Source organism: Ostrinia nubilalis, chromosome 14, assembly GCF_963855985.1.
Source record: "Ostrinia nubilalis chromosome 14, ilOstNubi1.1, whole genome shotgun sequence".
In the NCBI taxonomy this organism is placed as follows: domain Eukaryota; kingdom Metazoa; phylum Arthropoda; class Insecta; order Lepidoptera; family Crambidae; genus Ostrinia; species Ostrinia nubilalis.
The window spans coordinates 4,508,222-4,528,804 of record NC_087101.1 but is presented as its reverse complement, the minus strand read 5'-3'; the positions used below and the strand labels follow the sequence as shown (position 1 = coordinate 4,528,804).

Here is a 20,583-nt window from a genome sequence, read left to right as displayed (position 1 = left end):
TGCGCTCGCGCCGCCTGAAATTAATGTAAAATGTAAGCCAGTCTCAAACGTTTCGGTTTACCATCTCATTTTAAAATGTTTGGATTACAACACCTACTTACATCTGCTAATGTTAAAGCTCAGTCTACAGCCAAGACTAGCCAGCCACCATGCTTGCTAACATCAATCAACTTTTCACAGAGCACGTAGCTACCTAATAATAAACTTTTTACAACTTCTATTTAACTTACCACCAGTTAAAAAATTTCCTTCCCTTCTGGTCCAGTCGAACCTAATAGAGTCAACGAAGTGTGATAAATAAATATTATGTTCTTCTGCAGACCCAAATTCTAAAATTAATGGGTCCTCCCACTTTATTAAGGTTAAAAGTGCTGCGCCCAAACTTAAAACAACCATGACCTTAGTTACGGAAGCTTAGCCAAGGAAGTTCTCTACGACCTTCTAGGTCCTTTTACTTTCTTAAGAGTAGGTAAGTTAATGGACATTAACTGGTCGTCATCCATTTATTCAGCTGCGGCGCCATCGCGGCGTATGGCGTCATCGTAAAAGTGGAAACATTAATCCATATAGATGACGGCGTCTATACGTATTTCAGAAGGTTATTAAATGTCATGTGAAGCTTTAATATATTCCGCAGGCAAGTCCGTAACACAGCTGTGTTACATTCGTACTGATAGGCTTTCTGCTTGTCTAACTTCTTCATTGGACATTTTTACTGCAATAATCCACTTACACGTCATTTTCTCATGTTTAACCATGTTTTTTTGGGATGGACTGTCCCTTAACCATGGTTATCCAAGTTGTCTGCCAGTGCCAGTGTACTATTATAACTTGCGAGAAGTTTAGAAACATTATAGGTAAATTACCAAATATCGTGCTCCACTTTGTTTGACATCCCATAAATGCTTACAATGTGATGTGTGCCAAACTAAACGTGACTGACGTGGAAAGAATATTCCTTAACTAAATAATGGTCCATTGATGACGCTAATATGCAATGTATTTATTTAACAAAAGAAGCAATACGTAATCGCTTTCGTTTTGAAGGTAATTAGTTGGTGATCACCGCTAAAAACGTTTAGAGTTTTCGTCTCGCCGTTGTACCTAAGTATTTATTGCAAAAATCTTTCAGAACTGCATTTTGTAAGTCGGTTGTCTTCCTTTGAAGTGATTAAGCTAATAGATAGTTGTAAATTGAGTTGGACACAAAGGGAGAGCATTCATTTAATCATTGTGTTAATTGGTGCTAGCCATCCATGAGCGTAATCAATCAGAAGAATATTGGAATCACGAAACTCCTGTGTCAGAACATCTACGACGTTATTCAAGATTTGGACAGCTCATTGTTTAGTTCTGTTAATACACTTGCGAGCAAAAGTATGGAATCACTTACATGAAGTTGTTTCCACGCGATCTTGTGTACAAACCAATTTGTTAATAACAAAAAAAGTAGCACCATTTTAAAGATTTAACTTTTAACTTTAAATTGATACCAAATTCATTTAAATCACACCAGTATTTAAAAAGATATCCCGGCTGATGTAAAGAAGTAAGGAAAAAGACATGTATCAACTGTTTGATACGTCGCGAGTTGCGGCCTATTTACCCCCCATAAAAGCAAGTGTTTTCGGATTTTTGCTTTCACACGTTGATCCATACACATCTCCGCTTCTTTTGACACTTTACCTGGGATTCTACACCTTCAGAAGCAGCACAAATCGTTGCACTATTGCAAGAAGGGCTCAGCCAGAGGGCTGTCGCACGTCAGCTCCACATAAGCCAGTCCTGGGTTTCAAAAGTTTTAAGACGCTTTCGGGAGACTGGTGGCTTTATCCCGAGACCAAGTTCTGAACATTGCCGGTGCACATCGCAGAGGGAAAACCGTTTTTTCATGTCAACTTCTCTACGAAATCGTCATTTGACTGGTATCGACGTCCAGCAGGAGCTCAGAAATGTTCGTAGGATAGCTGTTAGCAAGTAAACAGTTCGTCTAAGATATAAACAATAGAATTTGACTCCAAAAAGGCCTGCCACAGGCTTGAAACTGACGGCAGGTCACCGATAAGCACGCTTTCAATTTGCTCCTATACATCTCGATGGGAAGTCGAGCAAGCCACCCCCATAAGCCAATGTTTTAGCGAACCAGGACTGCACAAATCGCTCCCCAGGCCGTCTATAGACCCGACCTCTTCGACTGCTGCACTGCAAAAACAGTCTGCATTCATCGGAGAACAAAACTCGCCTCCATTACTCGCCTTCCGAGTGCGAGCTAATTGAAAGCGTGCTTGTCGGCGACCTGCCGTCAGTTTCCAGCCTGTGGCAGGCCTTTTTGGAGTCAAATTTTATTGCTCATATCTTAGACGAACTGTCCACTCGCTAACAGCTATCCTACGAACATTTCTGAGCTCTTGCTGGACGTCGATACCAGTCAAATGACGATTTCGTAGAGAAGTTGACATGAAAAAACGGGTTTCCCTCTGCGATGTGCACCGGCAATGTTCAGAACTTGGTCTCGGGATAAAGCCACCAGTCTCCCGAAAGCGTCTTAAAACTTTTGAAACCCAGGACTGGCTTATGTGGAGCTGACGTGCGACAGCCCGCTGGCTTTGCCCTTCTTGCAATAGTGCAACGATTTGTGCTGCTTCTGAAGGTGTAGAATCCCAGGTAAAGTGTCAAAAGAAGCCGAGATGTGTATGGATCAATGTGTGAACGCAAAAAATCCGAAAACACGTGCTTTTATAGGGGGTAAATAGGCCGCAACTCGCGACGTATCAAACAGTTGGTACATGTCTTTTTTCTTACTTCTTCACATCAGCCGGGATATCTTTTTAAATACCGGTGTGATTTAAATGAATTTGGTATCAATTTAAAGTCAAAAGTTTAATCTTTAAAATGGTGCTACTTTTTTAGTTACTAACAAATTCGTTAGTACACAAGATCGCGTGGAAACAACTTCATGTAAGTGATTCCATACTTTTGCTCGCGAGTGTACTTTAGAACCCAAACAACGTGACCATTAGGCAGTAATAAAATTAAACTCCTCAATGCTAGACAATAAGTCTGTCAGGCTTGCCACTCACGGCGCGCTTAGGCCCGGTTTTTTGATTCGTAGTTAAAATAACCAATAGTCAAATTTGACAGATGTCAAATGACAAGTGGTTAAATATCAGAAAAAAATGTTTTTCAAACAATGGTTAGCTTGACTTTTAGTACATTTTTTAACTATTAGTTAACATTTTGTTAATATTTAACCATTAGTAACAAAATTTAACAATTTGTTATTTTAACTATTATTCAAAAAACTGGGCCTTAGGCGACCTTCGAATCCGGAGTTGCCGCGTTTGGATTGCAAACACAAAGACAACTTATCATCTTTTAATTCAAATGGTAATCCAACGAGACGGGAAATCATTACAAGAATATAACGTTAATTGGCATTAATGTTCATTCATTATTTTGAATCGAGGACGGAGGACGACTGACGGTGATTCGCGTAGCCAACTAGGTGCAAAACCAGCTACTGTTTTGTGGGCTCATGTTCTTAGTGCTCCTACTGGCAAATGTGTGAAAAGCAAGATTCATAGAATAGTACGAGTACCTACTTCGTTTACATCTTGTGTTGCTTTTCTATTACAGACTTAGCTCTAGGCTCCAACTCCCAGCAGAAAAGCTTGATGCTTTTCTTTTTCTCTAGACATTAGCCTAATGTAGATTAGGTAATTAATTGTACAGCAGTGGTATAGTTAGTAGATAACTTATATTAATGCGCTGGGATCTGCTACCATGGCACGGTAGTTTTCCCTTTTTGAATACTTTCAGTGAATATATTTCCATATTTCAGTTATTATTACTGTAACATTTTGCTTCTGGCATAATAAAAGCCTAGTCGCATGTCGGTCACACATAAAACTACTCTTTACTTCAAATGTACGGAGGCTTTCTTACTTACTTACCATAATTTACATAAATACCCTTGAAAGGTTTTTAAATATGGAGCTGAAAAGATTTCCTGACCATATTTACAGACGAAGGGACATTAAGCCAAAGACCGTTTTATTTTAGGTGGATTTCCATTATATAGAAGAGGCATTAAGAGATCTAATCAATCGAAACTAAATCCATGAAACTATTAAATAAATGCGGAAAAAATAATGGAGCTATAATAGTTCTGATCGTGTATACCAAATAGGTACGACTTCACCTAAAATTGTAATGCGCAATTCGCTGTTTTTTGCGTTGTGTAGTTGTGTATTGACATCGCTGAAGGTCGTTCGTTCGAAGAGCTTTGTCATCCAGCTGATATCAGATTAGGTAGGTATGTTTACTTGTAGGTACATTGTAATTTGTAAACCGCTTCGTTTTAACTAAATGGTCTGTGGCGGTGAGTCCACACCTGTTGGAAAGATCGGGCAGTGGAAAAATACTACAATCATATTGATTGTTGTAGAGTCAAAAGTATTTTCAGTTTAATTTTCAATACATTAGAGACAGATTATGTAAGTCATACTTTATTACCTACTGTTTTCTACGCTTTACAAAATAATATTTCTGCTGTAAACAACTAACGCACATCGGCAAAAAATCACCTTGAATCCCAAATTAACTAGGTAATACAATAACTGGAATTTGACTACAAAACCAAGGTCCGTCTCTGTTTTCCAAATATTAACAAAATCAAAATTAAATGACGAAATGATTTCTCAATTCTACCAATCTAGAAAAAGAAACCTGTACCTCTAGCATGAACAACAGCTTTCGTCTTCGAATCGTTTGCGTATTCGACAAAACTCGATACTCAACCTTCGAATTAAACGATAATGTGACAATTTTGATTCTCAAAATAAGTTTCGTGCAACACGTTCACAGGGCGCTGTTGTAGTTTTCGTACTAAATCTTCTGTGGTAAAAAACAAGATGCAAAGTCAAGAAACTCGTTTTCGATAGTCCTTGACTTTGACAATGAGTCGACCTCGAGTGGTTTAGGCGGGTTTTCTCATTCATTATTCTCCAATCTCCAGATGAAACCACAATTTAGAGGTAGTCGTACTACTCCTCAGACAAAGAATCGGCTAGGGGTGGCTGGCCGTCGCCCTTGCCGTCTCGCCGGGGTGTGGCGCCGACCATAGGATTGGGAGCTAGATTAATTTCACCGTTGTTATACCTACTATAAGCTCATGCATGTGAAATGTTTTCACTTTTCATGATGAGAAGCCATTTCTTGGCTTTTGTTTACTACTATTATCATACTCGATGCTTATTGCTTTGTTTGGTTTAAGTAGTTAGAGCGAGTCTTCAGTTTTAGATTGTTTATTATCATTCATCCCAACCCAATAATATTCTTCCAATCTTCAAATTGACTCCTAATTCCAAATCGAATCAATACAAATTCTTCCAATCTTCAAATTGACTCCTAATTCCAAATCGTAGCAATACATGGAATGGAAAAAAGGGTCTGCATTTATCTAACCTGAGTGAGTAATGTTTGACCCGTATTCGGCGACCGATATACACCTAATTTGCATGGCCACATCCGTTATGCACACGTAACGAAGATTTAATTCGGTGGCGCATATAATCCGGCGGTAATGCCGCATGATGAGAGTTTGCACAATGATGGACATCAAACGTTGCCAAACCATCGCCGCAATAACATTATACGCGCTGTTTCAAATCTAGAACGGGATTTTATGTATCATACCGCATTTATGAGCGGTGTAAACGTCTGGAGGACTGTTTCGTAAACTATTAATGATACTTCTAAAATCTCAGTTACTTTGAAGGTATTAAATAAATTTTCTTTCTTTTCTTGCATCATGTCGGTCAGCTTATGTATTAACACAGGTTTAATCTGTGAGTTAGGGTGTGTTCTGCTCTATGTAGCGTCATCTCAATTTGCGATCTCGAACTGCAATCAGTTGCCAGATTTTTCAAGTGGTTTAGGACCTAAGCTACCTGTCTTATAAATAGTCTCGACCACAATAAATAGTCCACAATCTACATAGAAGACGGACTTTATCTGGGGGATGTCCCAATTTCTGCAAAAATCGTTGTCTAACCAATTTATCCATCCAGCTCGAGATTATTTTCGGCAAATATTGGTATTTGTTCCACGTTGCCTTATCGAGCGACCTTAGTACTATCTCCGCTGGTCGGAACTTTGGCAACCTTGACATTAATACCGAAATACCGTTCGTTTCCTACCAGTGTAGTTATATGCGCTATTGTCGATCATGATTATGATATGGATCTTAAGGCTGAAACTGTGTACTTTGACCAGCTAATTTTCCTGTGACCTATTCACTTAATGCTCATAGAAGCATAATTCTTAAATCTCCACTCTGCTTAAAACTCTTCCACACACTCGTGCTTAAAGAAATAAATACACTTTTTTCGATTAGTAGTTGGAAACGTTAGAATATCCAACCTCGTTGTAAGGTAAATAAATAAGAAAATGGGGCAACATCTGCATGCGACCTCCAATTTATTGCCTTTTGAAGAGATGAAACTCTCGAGATCTTTTCTCCTCTGAAATATTAAATTTTCTTGTGTATCCTTCAGCTTCTCAAGGGAGCTACCAATTTGTTAGTATCCTTGGATATTAATCTCTGCTCTTTTTTAACTTCTAAGTCCGTAATAGTACTCTTTCTTGGGATATTCATAATAATTGTGCTTTCTGTATTAAAACATCTGGCTGTATGTTTTTGTATAGCGATTTTTTTCAATTATTCAAGACAAAACCTTAATAAACCTCTTGTATACGATAAGGCCACTCACAAATTGAGCGTAAAATGAACTTGAGACGATTGTGTCTCGCCTATCACATAGAAACAAACGACTAATTATAATAATGTTCACTAAGTGCACAGCGACCTTGGGTGCAGTCACGGCGGCGTGCGTTGTGAAACACCCCTTCTAAATAATGCTCCTGCCGCTCATTGCCAGATTCAGTGGCTTTATGTTACAGGCAGCGTTGCCAGACGTCCCGATTTTGGCGGGACGTCCCGATTTTTAAATCAAATTTAAATGTCCCGCGCGGGACAGGCTCGGTCCCGCTTTTCGGAGAGAACTCGACCGTACGTGGCGTACGTACTAAATCTGATTTAAAATATTATTTTTATTGTTAAAATACATTTTCTATAGCTACTTTTGCTATCTATTGTCACGTAAACGTAATTTTAAGTCAAATAAAAAGATAAATATTTGAAAACCTTTGATTATTATACGTTTTTTTACTATGTCCCGCTTCTGACGGAAGAATCCCGCTATTTTCACTCAAAAAGTACCAAAGTCCCGACTTGGCGAAAAAAAAAAACTGGCAACGCTGGTTACAGGCCACTGAAGCTAGTTCAATAAGTTCATCATATTCATGATAAAATCATCGATGTTATCGTCTGTTACAGTAGCCTTTTCTTGGTTCATCGCTACAGAATTTGATTTGCATTATTAGTCATACCTTCGGGCTTCGACCTTCGAGTCTCATCAAAAGTATGATTTCTGCCAAAAGATGAAACAAATGAGTCAAAATCATGGCATAGCTTGGATAACTTTTGCTTTGTGCTTTCTTGAATGTTAGCATATTACTGATGTTTCTCTACCACAGCAACTCTAGCATGTCAAGTCGTCGGGTATTAATGATCCACCCTGACAAAATTATACATAGTTATCTTCATTAACCCCTTTAATACTGAACCTTCTCGTGTAGATAATTCTACGTTTTCTTTTCAACACCCGTCTTTCGACTTTTACATCTTGGAAAACACTTTAAATCTGCTTGTACTAGTATTCATCACTAAGTGACACCATTGGCTCTTTCTTCCCGTTTAACTACATCCACACAAATAATATACTATTTAATATTCCTAAGACAGCTGGTACTTACTGATGCATATCGAATCTATGAATGTTGGTACTTGAACTAGAAAATGCTCTTCAAGATTTCCCCTCGCTAATTACTTACAACTTATAAGGGGAGAACTTGGAAAATTGTTTACTGAATAGTAAACTTATATTCCGGCAGTTATGAGATGAAATGTCGACATTCTAAAGAGTTTTCGTTGGTAAAGTTTGGTGGTTTAATTTTATATACCCCTTCCTTTTTCTCTGAAAATTTTGGTCGTCGATAGCTGATGCTGTTTATCCAAGTTAGTTTTAAGAAACAAGAGGATGCTTCACTTCTATTGTTTTATCCAGACGTGGGGAGTGTTAGTCCGATCCAGTTTAATTAATCGATGCACTTAACGCAATGCAAATATCGATTGCACCGCTCAAAGCATCGTTTCGACACGCATCCGCATGGGTGAACTTTACGGCTCGGGGTCGGTTTATTTAATTGCTCGTTCGATGAAGGCGTGTCGAGTTACAGTTAATCTTCATGCAACCTCCTGCACTTAATACTGTATGCTTTACATATAATCAATTTCTAAAAGTTACTATTTATTCAATCTTAACATACCGATTTCATACGAACGCACATGCTCAGGCTTTAGACTAAAAGTTAAAAAACTAACATTTATCGTTTGTTGTAGGAACATACTGTTCAAGATAATTCATTCATTTGTAAAGAATTACTATTTAAGTTAAGATTAATGAAGCGAATAAAAATTAATTAAGTGATTATCGAATTCAATATAACACTTAATGTAGAAATTGGTGCTGTTACTTAATTCAATTAAATCATAAACTGTATTAAATTACCTTCCTTCACATTCATGATTGACGGCAAGCGAACGAAATCATTAAAACTTTCGTTCATGTTCCTAATAAGATGTCATAATGAATATGATGATGCAACTGATGAAATGAAAGATCATTTTAATGAAAAGTTGGGTCTATGGTTGGCATTTGCTCAATCGAGTCCTTGTAAACAGTATTCCGCTTCGGTGCGCGCGCGCAGAAACCGCGTTTACGACCGTTACGTGCGCAATCAGCTGAGTGGGCATTCGTTGGGCCATTCATGATTCATTGGTTTACCTATAATTGATTCTAATATAACTCTAAGAGCTCTTTTAAATTAGACGTTTTGAGCCGCACGTTAGTCGTCCGTTTGCTTGCAGGACCGCACACGCAAATTCTATGACCGTTGGAATAAAAATAAATAAATGACAAAGACCAATAGTTAGTGTGCTGCTTCGATCAATAATACCATAATAATAAGGTATTGTTCATCGAAGGTGTGCGGTCTTGCAAACGCACGACAACCGTCCGGCTCAAAACGTCTAATTTGAAAGTGCCTTAAAAATTAGCGATTACTTGTATAAAATAAATAAGTCAAGAAATGTTTGTGAAACATTGCCACTGCAATTAGCTGTTAACAGCTTTTGATTGATCCAATAAAGATGTAAATTTGGCGAATGCTATATATTATATTAATTTTCTATATTCAATGAAGATCTATGTAACAGTTGTTGCTATAAATACTAATCAACAATAATTAGTCAATCCGCTTTCGTTTAATTGATTTGGTGGTATTAAGTCGTAAATCACACGATTTAAATAATGACGTAATTTATTTAGGTTATCAATTTATTAACCGTTTGTTTGTCGTAATGTTAGCAGGTGCTACATCAAATTATAATGGTTATGATATTTTTAAACTTGATAATGAATTCAGATAGAACTTTTACTTCCCGAGGCTTTATTGACATATTAGTAGGTCAGAAGTATAATTTGTATTAGGGAGTAGTTATCCTATCGCTCGAGGCGCCGTACGCTGCATTTCGGATCCCCTATTAAATTGATTGAAATTCATATAATTTATTGGGCGCCCGAAGCGTAGAGTTTAGGGCACTTGTCTCTGGCGCTTGTTATGACTGGTCTCTTACAGAAGCTGTTTTTGTTTCAGGTAAAATGCCGTCGCTTCTAGAAGCACTAGAGCGGAAGTATGGGGCGAAGGGAGAAGTGAACCCTACTATAGACGATATGCCGGTGGCCATCTTCGTGCCTAAACGGTCGCCCCGTCTCAGTGTGCCCACTCTTCTAGTCCTGAACGATTGTGAGATCGACTGCGCGGGAGACGCGCGAGGCCTGGCCGACAAGTGCGCTGACGTCGTTGAACTGGACCTCGCTAACAACAAGCTTACTGAATGGCGAGAGGTAAAAAATAAATGAAGATTCTTGGATTGGACATTTTGCCCAATAGTCTCCAAAAGCAAAGCTTGTACGACGGCGGCAATGGTTCCACTGGGTGACCTTTAATCTAGCAAGTAACCCAGCTATTTACATAATGAACGTGAAGTATTTTGAAGGCGAAGTTCATTGGACTTGTTATGTCCTGCCTGAAGTACCCGCAGTCCGAATCTACAGCACCACTCGACCCTAAATTGAGTTGCGTTAACATTATTGTTAACATCCGACATCCGCTCCGCCCATCAATTTATTCCCATCATGAAAGTGTTACTCCCTATGCCCATGCACGGTTGCTAATTTTAACTCGTCAACTAGTTATGCTATTGTGCAGCAACAATGCTCTATGGTGATGCTGTAGCGATTCCACGAAATGCTCTTTGTTTCAGATATTTGCAATACTAGAGCACACGCCTCGTGTCCGCTTTCTGAACTTGAGTTTCAACCGGCTCTCGGCCCAAATCCAGGCGGCGCAGGCGCTTCATCCGCGCTGGGACAGTCTCAGCCACCTCGTCCTCAACTCCACCTACGTCGGCTGGCCCGGCGTCACCGCGCTACTCAAGGCTCTCCCAGCTCTAGAAGAGCTGCACTTGAGCCTAAACGAGTACTCCTACGTCGACTTCAGTGGAAAGGACGTCAAAGAATCAGACAGATGCGAAGACTGCTCGCGGCTAAACGTCGAAATGCCTGAACCGGTCCACGAACAGCTAAAGAAACTGCACTTCTCCGGCAACCCAGTCAGCAGCTGGCAAGAAATCTCCAAATTAGGATACGCCTTCCCCAACCTAGAAACGTTACTGGTGAACGACTGCCCCATAACGACACTAGCACCAGATCCGTGCGATAAGTGCAGCGACAGCAATGGGAATAAGAAGAGTCACGACGCTTTCTCGTAAGTACGGTCGTTTGAATAATGCTTCATGCGCTGATGCATAAATAATAGAAGTGATAAGCTGTAAAACTGCATGTTTTTCTTGTGGATTGATGGTGGATATGACTATACATTTAGTTTACAAAACACGTGTGTTACGAGTCAATTTTTACGACCACGCCGCTATTGTCCTCGGAAATATCATAATAAACAGCTGTCCAGTTATCACCACGTGTTGCGAAAGAGTAATCTCTAACGCGCTTTGTCATTGACCTACTGAACCGCATTTCGTGCCATTGGAAGTCTGGAAGCGTGTGCAGCCAGTAATCTATTCTGCTCGTCATTATCACCCTGACCAATGTTAATTTTATCCACAGCGACTATTAACTTGCTAGATAGAGCAGTACTGACTATATTCTTTTGTATATTATAGCTGTATTACTTGATAAAAACAGTACAAAGTCGAATGTTTCGTACTTTTCTTTTGCCTCTTAGAAATAAACACAAACGCAACAAAACAACGAACTTACTCCCAGCTGTATCTACTGAAAACTTCTGGCACTCATGCCAACAGATGTTTATTTACCCGCATATTTACTATTCCAGACGACTCCGCTTCCTGAACCTCAACAACACCGACCTGTCGACGTGGGACGAGGTGGATCGACTAGCAAAATTCCCCGCCTTGAAAAGTTTACGGGCACAGGTAAGCCTCGTAATAGATTAACTTAGAGATTTGGCTTCGCGCTCAGAATAGCGAATCTTTGTTTTCTATTTGGGACGAAGTCTATTCGGTTTATTGGAAATTGGGATCCATTTTTGTGCAACGTTGCTTTTGATAATCAGGTGTTTTCTAAAAATGATTTTTTGTTACCTAATTACTGTTACGAATTTCTTCACCTATTTGTTTCGAATGTAGATAAGCTGTAACATTATTTGTTATTGTTCTATGCACAACTGAAACGTCCCTTATCATCAGATAAGGAAATTGGCATAGCACAATCGTCAAAAATATACCAAGGAGATTCAATGTCGTTATGTATTGCGAATACTTGGCTGGGCACCCGCCTTGTTGCCAGTTGCATAATAATCTATAGCATTCGTATTTATAGCAGTTTGTATCTAACACAGTAACTTAACATCAATATTCAATAGCAGCTGGTGTTAAGTAAGCATTGTTTAAGTACTTCGGTAGATTAAGATAAAGCTAGCGATCGAGCTCTACATTTTTCGTTCCACGTGAATGCTGTATTGATTTATAAGGCTGTTTAGATTTCATTTATGTAAGACTTATTTATGGACCCAATAACATTCTAGTCTGTATCAGTCAATTGTGTTCCTCATTATCATCAGATCATTATTTTAGTCTCCACTTCAGGAGGCATTTTTCCCATAGTCGCCTTTTATCCAAGGGAATAGTGAGAATTTTCGTTCCCCTATTAAATGATGTTCCCAGAGTAGAAATCAAACCAACATTAATACCATTCGAAAGGCGTGACTCACTGGCTTCCTACAAACCTAATGGCATTAATTATTTAACTATTACAACATCTGCGTCCGTGCCAATTTGCGAAACCTTGCTGCATAGCACCCGTCCCATCTGATTCGGATGCCGCGATAGTGAAGTGATATCGTTTCTTCTTCCTCGTCGTCACTTTATTCAGACTTTGCCAATACGATTCTTTTGTAGTACAATACAATTTTACTTGATCTTAGCGTATAAGCACTTAACCGCCTAGGTTTTCCCAGTTGCCTCCTTTATAGACTTGTTGAATTATTTTTGCGATCGTCCTCAGCCTCATAATGTGAACTGAGCAATAACATTTACCAGACTTTTAATGCAATTTCTAGTATTTATGTTAAGTTGTAAAAACACATCTTATAAGAAAAATATTCCTTGGTATGATTAAACCACAGATATGGATTAGAGTAGATACAGCAAGTTGATCGTCAAAGCGTGCCATTCCGATATGTCCAAATGGACATACATGGTCGAGTGATGTTCATGTAATCCGATTACAACAGTCGGTTACGATGATTTTACGAGGACAGTAGTACGAACACGGTAGAAAGAAGAAATTATTTACGGATTGAGAATTGTAATTAACAGCACAAGTAACAAATAATTAATTAGAATAAAGTAGCAGTAGAAGAAGTATAAAGTGGCATTGTTTTTAATACATATCCTGCGATGTACTCTTAAGAGTTAAAACCATGGTCCGTGTATGTGGTGCACTCATACCGATCACAAGGAACCGTACTTACTTTTATAACAATAAGACATACACTGATCCATGTATTCATGCACTTGACCAATTTTTGTCTTGAAACGCTGGTAGGGTAAAAAAAAAATAACGAGATTTGACGATTTGTAAGAATTAATTTATTTAAAAAGGTAAATAAAGATGTTTTTGGTTTTGTATTTAACAAATTATCAGTTTTATTGGAATTAATTAATTGTCGAATCGAGTCACACGATATCTTTCGATGACTTTGCGAATGCAGTACGATGATACGATTATTTTTACGTTGCGGCAATCACTAAAATTCGCTAAAATGACACTAATGACGTTTAAAAAGTGGCACGCTCGGCTTCATACAATTTTTTTCACATGCTGCATCTATCTATATCTGTGGATTAAACTGTCCAGTATTTCAGAGCAATCCAAGTTTTAGCAGGATTATTCCTGTGCCTGATATACTGTCCAGGCAGTCCAGGATATTCAGACCTGTCAGTCAAAAGGAAATTCTTCGACTATTAGTCCCTAGGCTAATTTGATCATCACTGGCTCGTACATCGTTCAATCGAGCTGTAGCCGTGTTCACCCGTCCCTCGGGCACTGGCAATACGGGTGAAGGTCTTCCCGATTTAGTGCGGCCTACTTGACGCGTTGCACAACGCTAATGTGCCGAATGCTCCAGGGGCCATGTTGTGCGAGATATCAAATCTTTGATACGTGTCTGAATTAACACAGATTCGTCAATCATCACAATCAATCTTAAATACCATAGTATAAGAAGAGTTTGGTTTGCTTTGGTGAGATACCAAGGCATACAGGCCTCATAATATCGGTAAAATAATCTATGTCATAGTTGAATTGCTGATGTTTGTTGAAAAAATCGATGTCCCAACTTACTTGTTTTTTCGTACCTCACTGACTCGATATAGAGCAATGCTGATTGCTGTGTCCACAATTTAATTTTTCTCCTTAATCTCAACTTGCTTGGTTTCCGCAACAGTGAATAAGATAATAAGTACTCTCTTTTAAAAGAGAATAAACAGTACATAACATCTATACTTATAATAAATCTGTAGAGAGGCCAATTCTGTACATGAAATATATTTTCAAAATAACTATCAGGGGGTGATTAGTGATCGATACTGATGCCAAAAATGCAATCAGTAAAATTTTTGTCTGTCTGTCTGTCTGTATGTTCCTTATAGAAACAAAAACTACTCGACAACACAATTATTCTTCGTACTCCTGGGCAGGTTATAGTATACTTAGTAATTCCCACGGGAATCGGAATTAGCGGGAAAATCCTTTTGTATGAAAAATCAAAACCGCTTAAGTTAGACGCTTGAAATTTGGCATGCAGGTATCTTAGTAATCTTAAAGCTTAGTTACAACAGGATATTGCAAAATTCCCACGGGAACGGGAGTTAGCGGGAAAAAACATTTGTATGAAAAAATCTAAACCGCGTAAGATAGATGAAGGGGGTAAAACGGGATCCACGCGTACGAAGTCGCGGGCGGCCGCTAGTTATGCATAAAAAGCTACCGTGTTGGTGTGCAGTTTGTATACGAAACAGCTTTTCAATCTCACTTTTCCTTTCCATTATATCATATACAATAACAAATAAAAACGATAACACAACATAACTAATCTATACTTATAATAAATCTGTAGAGAGGTCAATTCTGTACATGAAATATATTTTCAAAATAACTATCAGGGGGTGATTAGTGATCGATACTGATGCCAAAAATGCAATCAGTAAAATTTTTGTCTGTCTGTCTGTCTGTCTGTCTGTATGTTCCTTATAGAAACAAAAACCACTTGACGGATTTTAACGAAACTTGGTACAATTATTCTTCATACTCCTGGGCAGGTTATAGGATACTTAGGAATTCCCACGGGAACGGGAATTAGCGGGAAAATCCTTTTGTACGAAAAATCTAAACCGCTTAAGTAACACGCTTGAAATTTGGCATGCAGGTACCTTAGTAAACTTAAAGCTTAGTTACAACAGGATATTGCAAAATTCCCATGGGAACGGGAGTTAGTGGGAAAAAACATTTGTATGAAAAAATCTAAACCGCGTAAGATAGACTCTTGAAATTTGGCATGCAGGTACCTTAGTAAACTTAAAGCTTAGTTACAACAGGATATTGCAAAATTCCCACGGGAACGGGAGTTAGCGGGAAAAAACATTTGTATGAAAAAATCTAAACCGCGTAAGATAGACTCTTGAAATTTGGCATGCAGGTACCTTAGTAAATTTAAAGCTTAGTTACAACAGGATATTGCAAAATTCTCACGGGAACGGGAGTTAGCGGGAAAAAACATTTGTATGAAAAAATCTGAACCGCGTAAGATAGATGAAGGGGGGGTAAAACGAGATCCACGCGCACGAAGTCGCGGGCGGCCGCTAGTACAATATAAAATAACAATAAACATTGCATTTACATTTCCTACAATTAGTGTTAGGCTGAGATCGTCACGCAAGCGGGGATGTGAAAGTGTGCCTCGCTTGTAGGTAAAGTTTACACACATCAGACCATACAATTTTGTTGCAAAAGAGCCGCTATTACAGCTACACGAGGTGCTTACCTTGATGTGTCGACTGTACGTAATAGAAGTGCCGTTGAGGAGGGCTATGGCGGTGTAGTATGGTCCTCAGTGATGTCACAGTGATGTAACGTGACACCACGTTCGATATGTGATGATGGTGGTTACGTTGTTCGATCTGTGTCGAGGACGTTTTGGACTAAAATTTCCATTGTTATGTGGAAAATATTCGCATTATTGTATCACACAGTGACGGAGAATTTCTCGATCTTCAATCAAATAGAACAAACTTTGTAGTAGGTACAACAACACAAGACAGGAAAAGAAAAGGAAAGAAATATAAAAACGATACGGCTTATTATACTAGAAATGATCTCTTCCAGACAACCTAGAACCTTCATAATAATAAAAGATGATCAAAGAAAGGAATATGTTACTATAACTGGTTCAAACTGGTTGATGTATCGATCTTTCCGTTACCATAATCCGATATGGTTCGTGATACTGCAACCGTTATTTTAAAACCAAGCCCTACGGTCGTTTCACTAAAATAAAAGCAAATGTCAGCGCAGCAAAAGGGTCCGCATGAGTCATTTTCGTGTTGAAATGAATTTATTGCCTGCACTCGGTCGTTCACATTTACAGCTGAATTACCTGTCGACCTTGCCTCTTAGTACTTTAACATTGGATCGAATCGATTATTCATTTCAACGAGATGCACAATCGAGATACCATCAAATCGTCGACATTGACTAAAGTTTTAGAGTCTAAACTTTCAACTATGGGTGTAAAATTAAGCTCGTAACTCTCTTTCCCAAGTCTCGAAAACTTTTCTGGCAAGGGTTATATTTCATGCCGGCCAGAATTCATTATCAAATTGGTATTTGAAATTAGGTGTGGTATAAAATAACCTGCAAGATTGTAAAGTCAATTAAAACAGCCTTTTAAATATCCGCGAAACATCGTAAAATCGTGAACAAATCTACGAGAAATCGTCTTGTAAACTGCAATTGCGTTCATTTAGTTCAGGCGAATTTCTTAAGACAGAAAGATTTACTGTCTAGATGTTTTGTAACTCTAGATTGCCGGGTTTGAATATGGTTCTGCAATGTGCACTCATTCATATGATAAACACCTACTCGTAATAGTTTTCTAAGTGCCCTAATTTGCTTCCTGCTGAGATCGGGAACTAATAAAAACGTTAGATAATCAGCGAAAGTATCATAACTTTTCTGCAAAATCCTATTTATTATGTGCCTCCTCAATAGCAACAATTACCCCTGTTGACCGATTCGTTTAAACTATAAAACTAATCTGACATACCTAAATAAGACTATTGCTCTGCAAATCTCAAGAGCACACAGCAAATTGGAAGATTACCTGATTAAGATGACAATTCATTCTTGTCACCATTTTCAAGAAGAGGGCGTTTATATCTGTTTTTGTACTTGCCTAAGTAATACAAGGAGATATTGGTGTGGTCAAGAGCCTAACTGGTTTTTGCAATAAAACTAGTCTAGAAAACTCATGATGTAATAAATTCATAATCATAACACAGCCGTTCGCTTTGTAGTTTATTAAAACTATGACTAACGTTACGAAGCGTACAAAATTACAGTGGCGACTAATATTAATAATTTAATGTGTTGGTTAAAATACTTCCAGTCCTGACAAGTTGCGTGCTAAGTAGGTACGTAGTTATATGGCTCACACTGGACACATAATGCGGTGTATTTCGAGAAATTGTAATAATGTAGATGCATAGGACGACACATCAAAGGTTAACACTATAGCGCCTTATTTAGTTGTTATAAGTGCGAATTTACCACAAAAATGAGTAGTCTGATTTGCTGTCATAATGGAAGCTTATTGCGTAGTTAGTATAGGTACGTTTTGCGTTTTAATTTTTAAACCAAAACAGCTCTATTCTTTACCGCTGTAGTGACGTTGTTCGATGTGTGTCGAGGACGTTTTGGGCTAAAATTTCCATTGTAATGTGGAAAATATTCGCATTCTTGTATCACACAGTGACGGAGAATTCTAGATCTTCAATTAAATAGAACAAACTTTGTAGCAGGTACAACAACACAAGACAGGAAAAGAAAAGGAAAGAAATATAAAAAAGATACGGCTTATTATACTAGAAATGATCTCTTCCAGACAACCTAGAACCTTCATAATAATAAAAGATGAACAAATAAAGGAATATGTTACTATAACTGGTTCAAACTGGTTGATGTATCGATCTTTCCGTTACCATAATCCGATATGGTTCGTGATATTGCAACCGTTATTTTAAAACCAAGCCCTACGGTCGTTTCACTAAAATAAAAGCAAATGTCAGCGCAGCAAAAGGGTCCGCATGAGTCATTTTCGTGTTGAAATGAATTTATTGCCTGCACTCGGTCGTTCACATTTACAGCTGAATTACCTGTCGACCTTGCCTCTTAGTACTTTAACACTGGATCGAATCGATTATTCATTTCAACGAGATGCACAATCGAGATACCATCAAATCGTCGACATTGACTAAAGTTTAGATTCTAAACCTTTCAACTATGGGTGTAAAATTAAGCTCGTAACTCTCTTTCCCAAGTCTCGAAAACTTTTCTGGCAAGGGTTATATTCATGTCGGCCAGAATTAATTATCAAATTGGTATTTGAAATTAGGTGTGGTATAAAATAATCTGCAAGATTGTAAAGTCAATTAAAACAGCCTTTTGATTGAGAAATCGTCTTGTAAACTGCAATTGCGTTCATTTCTAACTTCCTGCCCCGTACAACCAAACTGTGGAATGGACTGTCGTCTGCGGTGTTTCCGGACGGATACGACCTGCAAGCTTTCAAGAGGAGAGCGTATCTTTACCTTAAAGGCCGGCAACGCACCTGTAACAACGCCCCTGGGCCTGCGGGTGTCTATGGGCGACGGTAATCACTTACCATCAGGTGATCCGTCTGCTCGTTTGCCTCCTATCACATAAAAAAAAAAAAAAAATTTAGTTCAGGCGAATTTCTTAAGACAGAAAGATTTACTGTCTAGATGTTTTGTAACTCTAGATTGCCGGGTTTGAATATGGTTCTGCAATGTGCACTCATTCATATGATAAACACCTACTCGTAATAGTTTTCTAAGTGCCCTAATTTTGCTTCCTGCTGAGATCGGGAACTAATAAAAACGTTGTTAGATAATCAGCGAAAGTAACATAACTTTTCTGCAAAATCCTATTTATTATGTGCCTCCTCAACAGCAACAATTACCTCTGTTGACCAATTTGTTTAAACTATAAAACAAATCTCACATAAATAAGATTATTGTTCTGCAAATCTCAAAAGCGCACAGTAGGCCAGTAGAATTAAACACAAAAATTGATTAAATCGGAAATAATTCCTACAAATGATTTTTTTGCTTTAATGGCTTCATTGGTTGCCCATTAAGACTCTCCTAAGTTTTCGACTTCGACGGAGTTGTGCTTAAGTGGTGGGGGCCCCCGAAAGCGGCGTTTTTTCGGTTTTCCGGTTATACCGCGTAAAGGACTTACCCTATCGAAAAGTGGTCTTCATGACGGTTAAAGGGCACTCAATCCTGCATTGAATAAGACCAAATTCATATGTTTTGGACAAACCGTTCTCGCGCTAAAGTTCGGCAAAGTAGAAAATAAACGTATAATTAATGACCCTCTCCACGTCCGATGGCTTGATACCCACATGCTTCCAAGCCTTGTAAAGGGTCGCCACCCACTTGTTACTAGCGTTCTTTTAAAAGAACGCTAGTTTTTACATAAATATTTTTACTAATGTGGGTAGTGTAAACTATTTTTATGTGCAACATTTGAAAGATGAGGTGTGTCGTAGTACTGTCCAAGTCTTATAAGTACACTGACGTAAATAACCATAAAGTTTTGGAGCGATTGTTTTGAGATAAATTTATCATGACTGATTTAAGGTAAGTGATAGAAAAAGTGAACTCCGTAACAAGTTGGTTAACCAGTGTAACCCTAACAAGGCTCACGAGTTTGATTCGCTTATCCTTGTTCGTCCCAGCCGTTCCTTAACGGCGGTTGCTGCACCTCTTCCTGACACTCTCCTGAACGACTCTGTGTTACCTAATGTGGCTGCCTCTCTTCCTTGTACCCTCTTGTACGATTGCATTGCTTAGCTATATGCCTGGTCCAAGGTTCGACGCCACAAAATCAACTTTGTACGCGTGAAAATAGTTTAAATAATATTTTCCGTGCTTGCAACATTTTTCTTTACTGCTTCGCCTCTATTAGTCGTAGAGTGATTGTATATATTCTATAGCCTTCCTCAATGTACGAGCTTTTCTACACAAAAATAATGATTTCAATCAAACTAGTAATTCTTAAGATTAGCGCGTTCAAACAAACAAACAAAAAACTCTTCAGCGTTTTAATATGAACTTGTTGTTATTGATTTTTGGCGTCGAACCTTAGACCAGGCGTACGGCTAGGCAACGTAGTCATGCAGGAGGATACAAGGAAGAGGGGCAGCCACAGTAGGTAACACAGAGTCGTTCAGGTGAGTGCCAGGAAGAGGTGCAGCAACCGCAGTTAAGGAACGGCTGGGACGAACAAGGATAAGCGCATCAAGCTCGTAAGCCTTGATAGGGTTACACTGGTTGAGGTGGCCCTTTTCAAGACTTGGAAGCCTGTGGGTAACAAACCATTGGACGTGGAGAGGGTCATTAATTATACGTATATTTTCTACTTTGCCGAACTTTAGCGCGAGAACGGTTTGTCCAAAACATATGAATTTGGTCTTATTCAATGCAGGATTAAG

General features: G+C 38.6%; 1 protein-coding gene across 1 annotated transcript in view; it reads left to right on the top strand.

Annotated features, from left to right (window-relative positions):
* LOC135078009 (tubulin-specific chaperone cofactor E-like protein) overlaps nucleotides 1-20,583 on the top strand; it is a 34,944-nt gene that overhangs the window by 2,016 nt on the left and 12,345 nt on the right. The window contains exons 2-4 of the mRNA XM_063972554.1: nucleotides 9,841-10,091; nucleotides 10,511-11,013; nucleotides 11,599-11,698. Coding sequence (XP_063828624.1) covers nucleotides 9,846-10,091; nucleotides 10,511-11,013; nucleotides 11,599-11,698 — 849 coding nt within the window. The 5' untranslated portion in view covers nucleotides 9,841-9,845. The remainder of the gene's footprint in view (nucleotides 1-9,840; nucleotides 10,092-10,510; nucleotides 11,014-11,598; nucleotides 11,699-20,583) is intronic.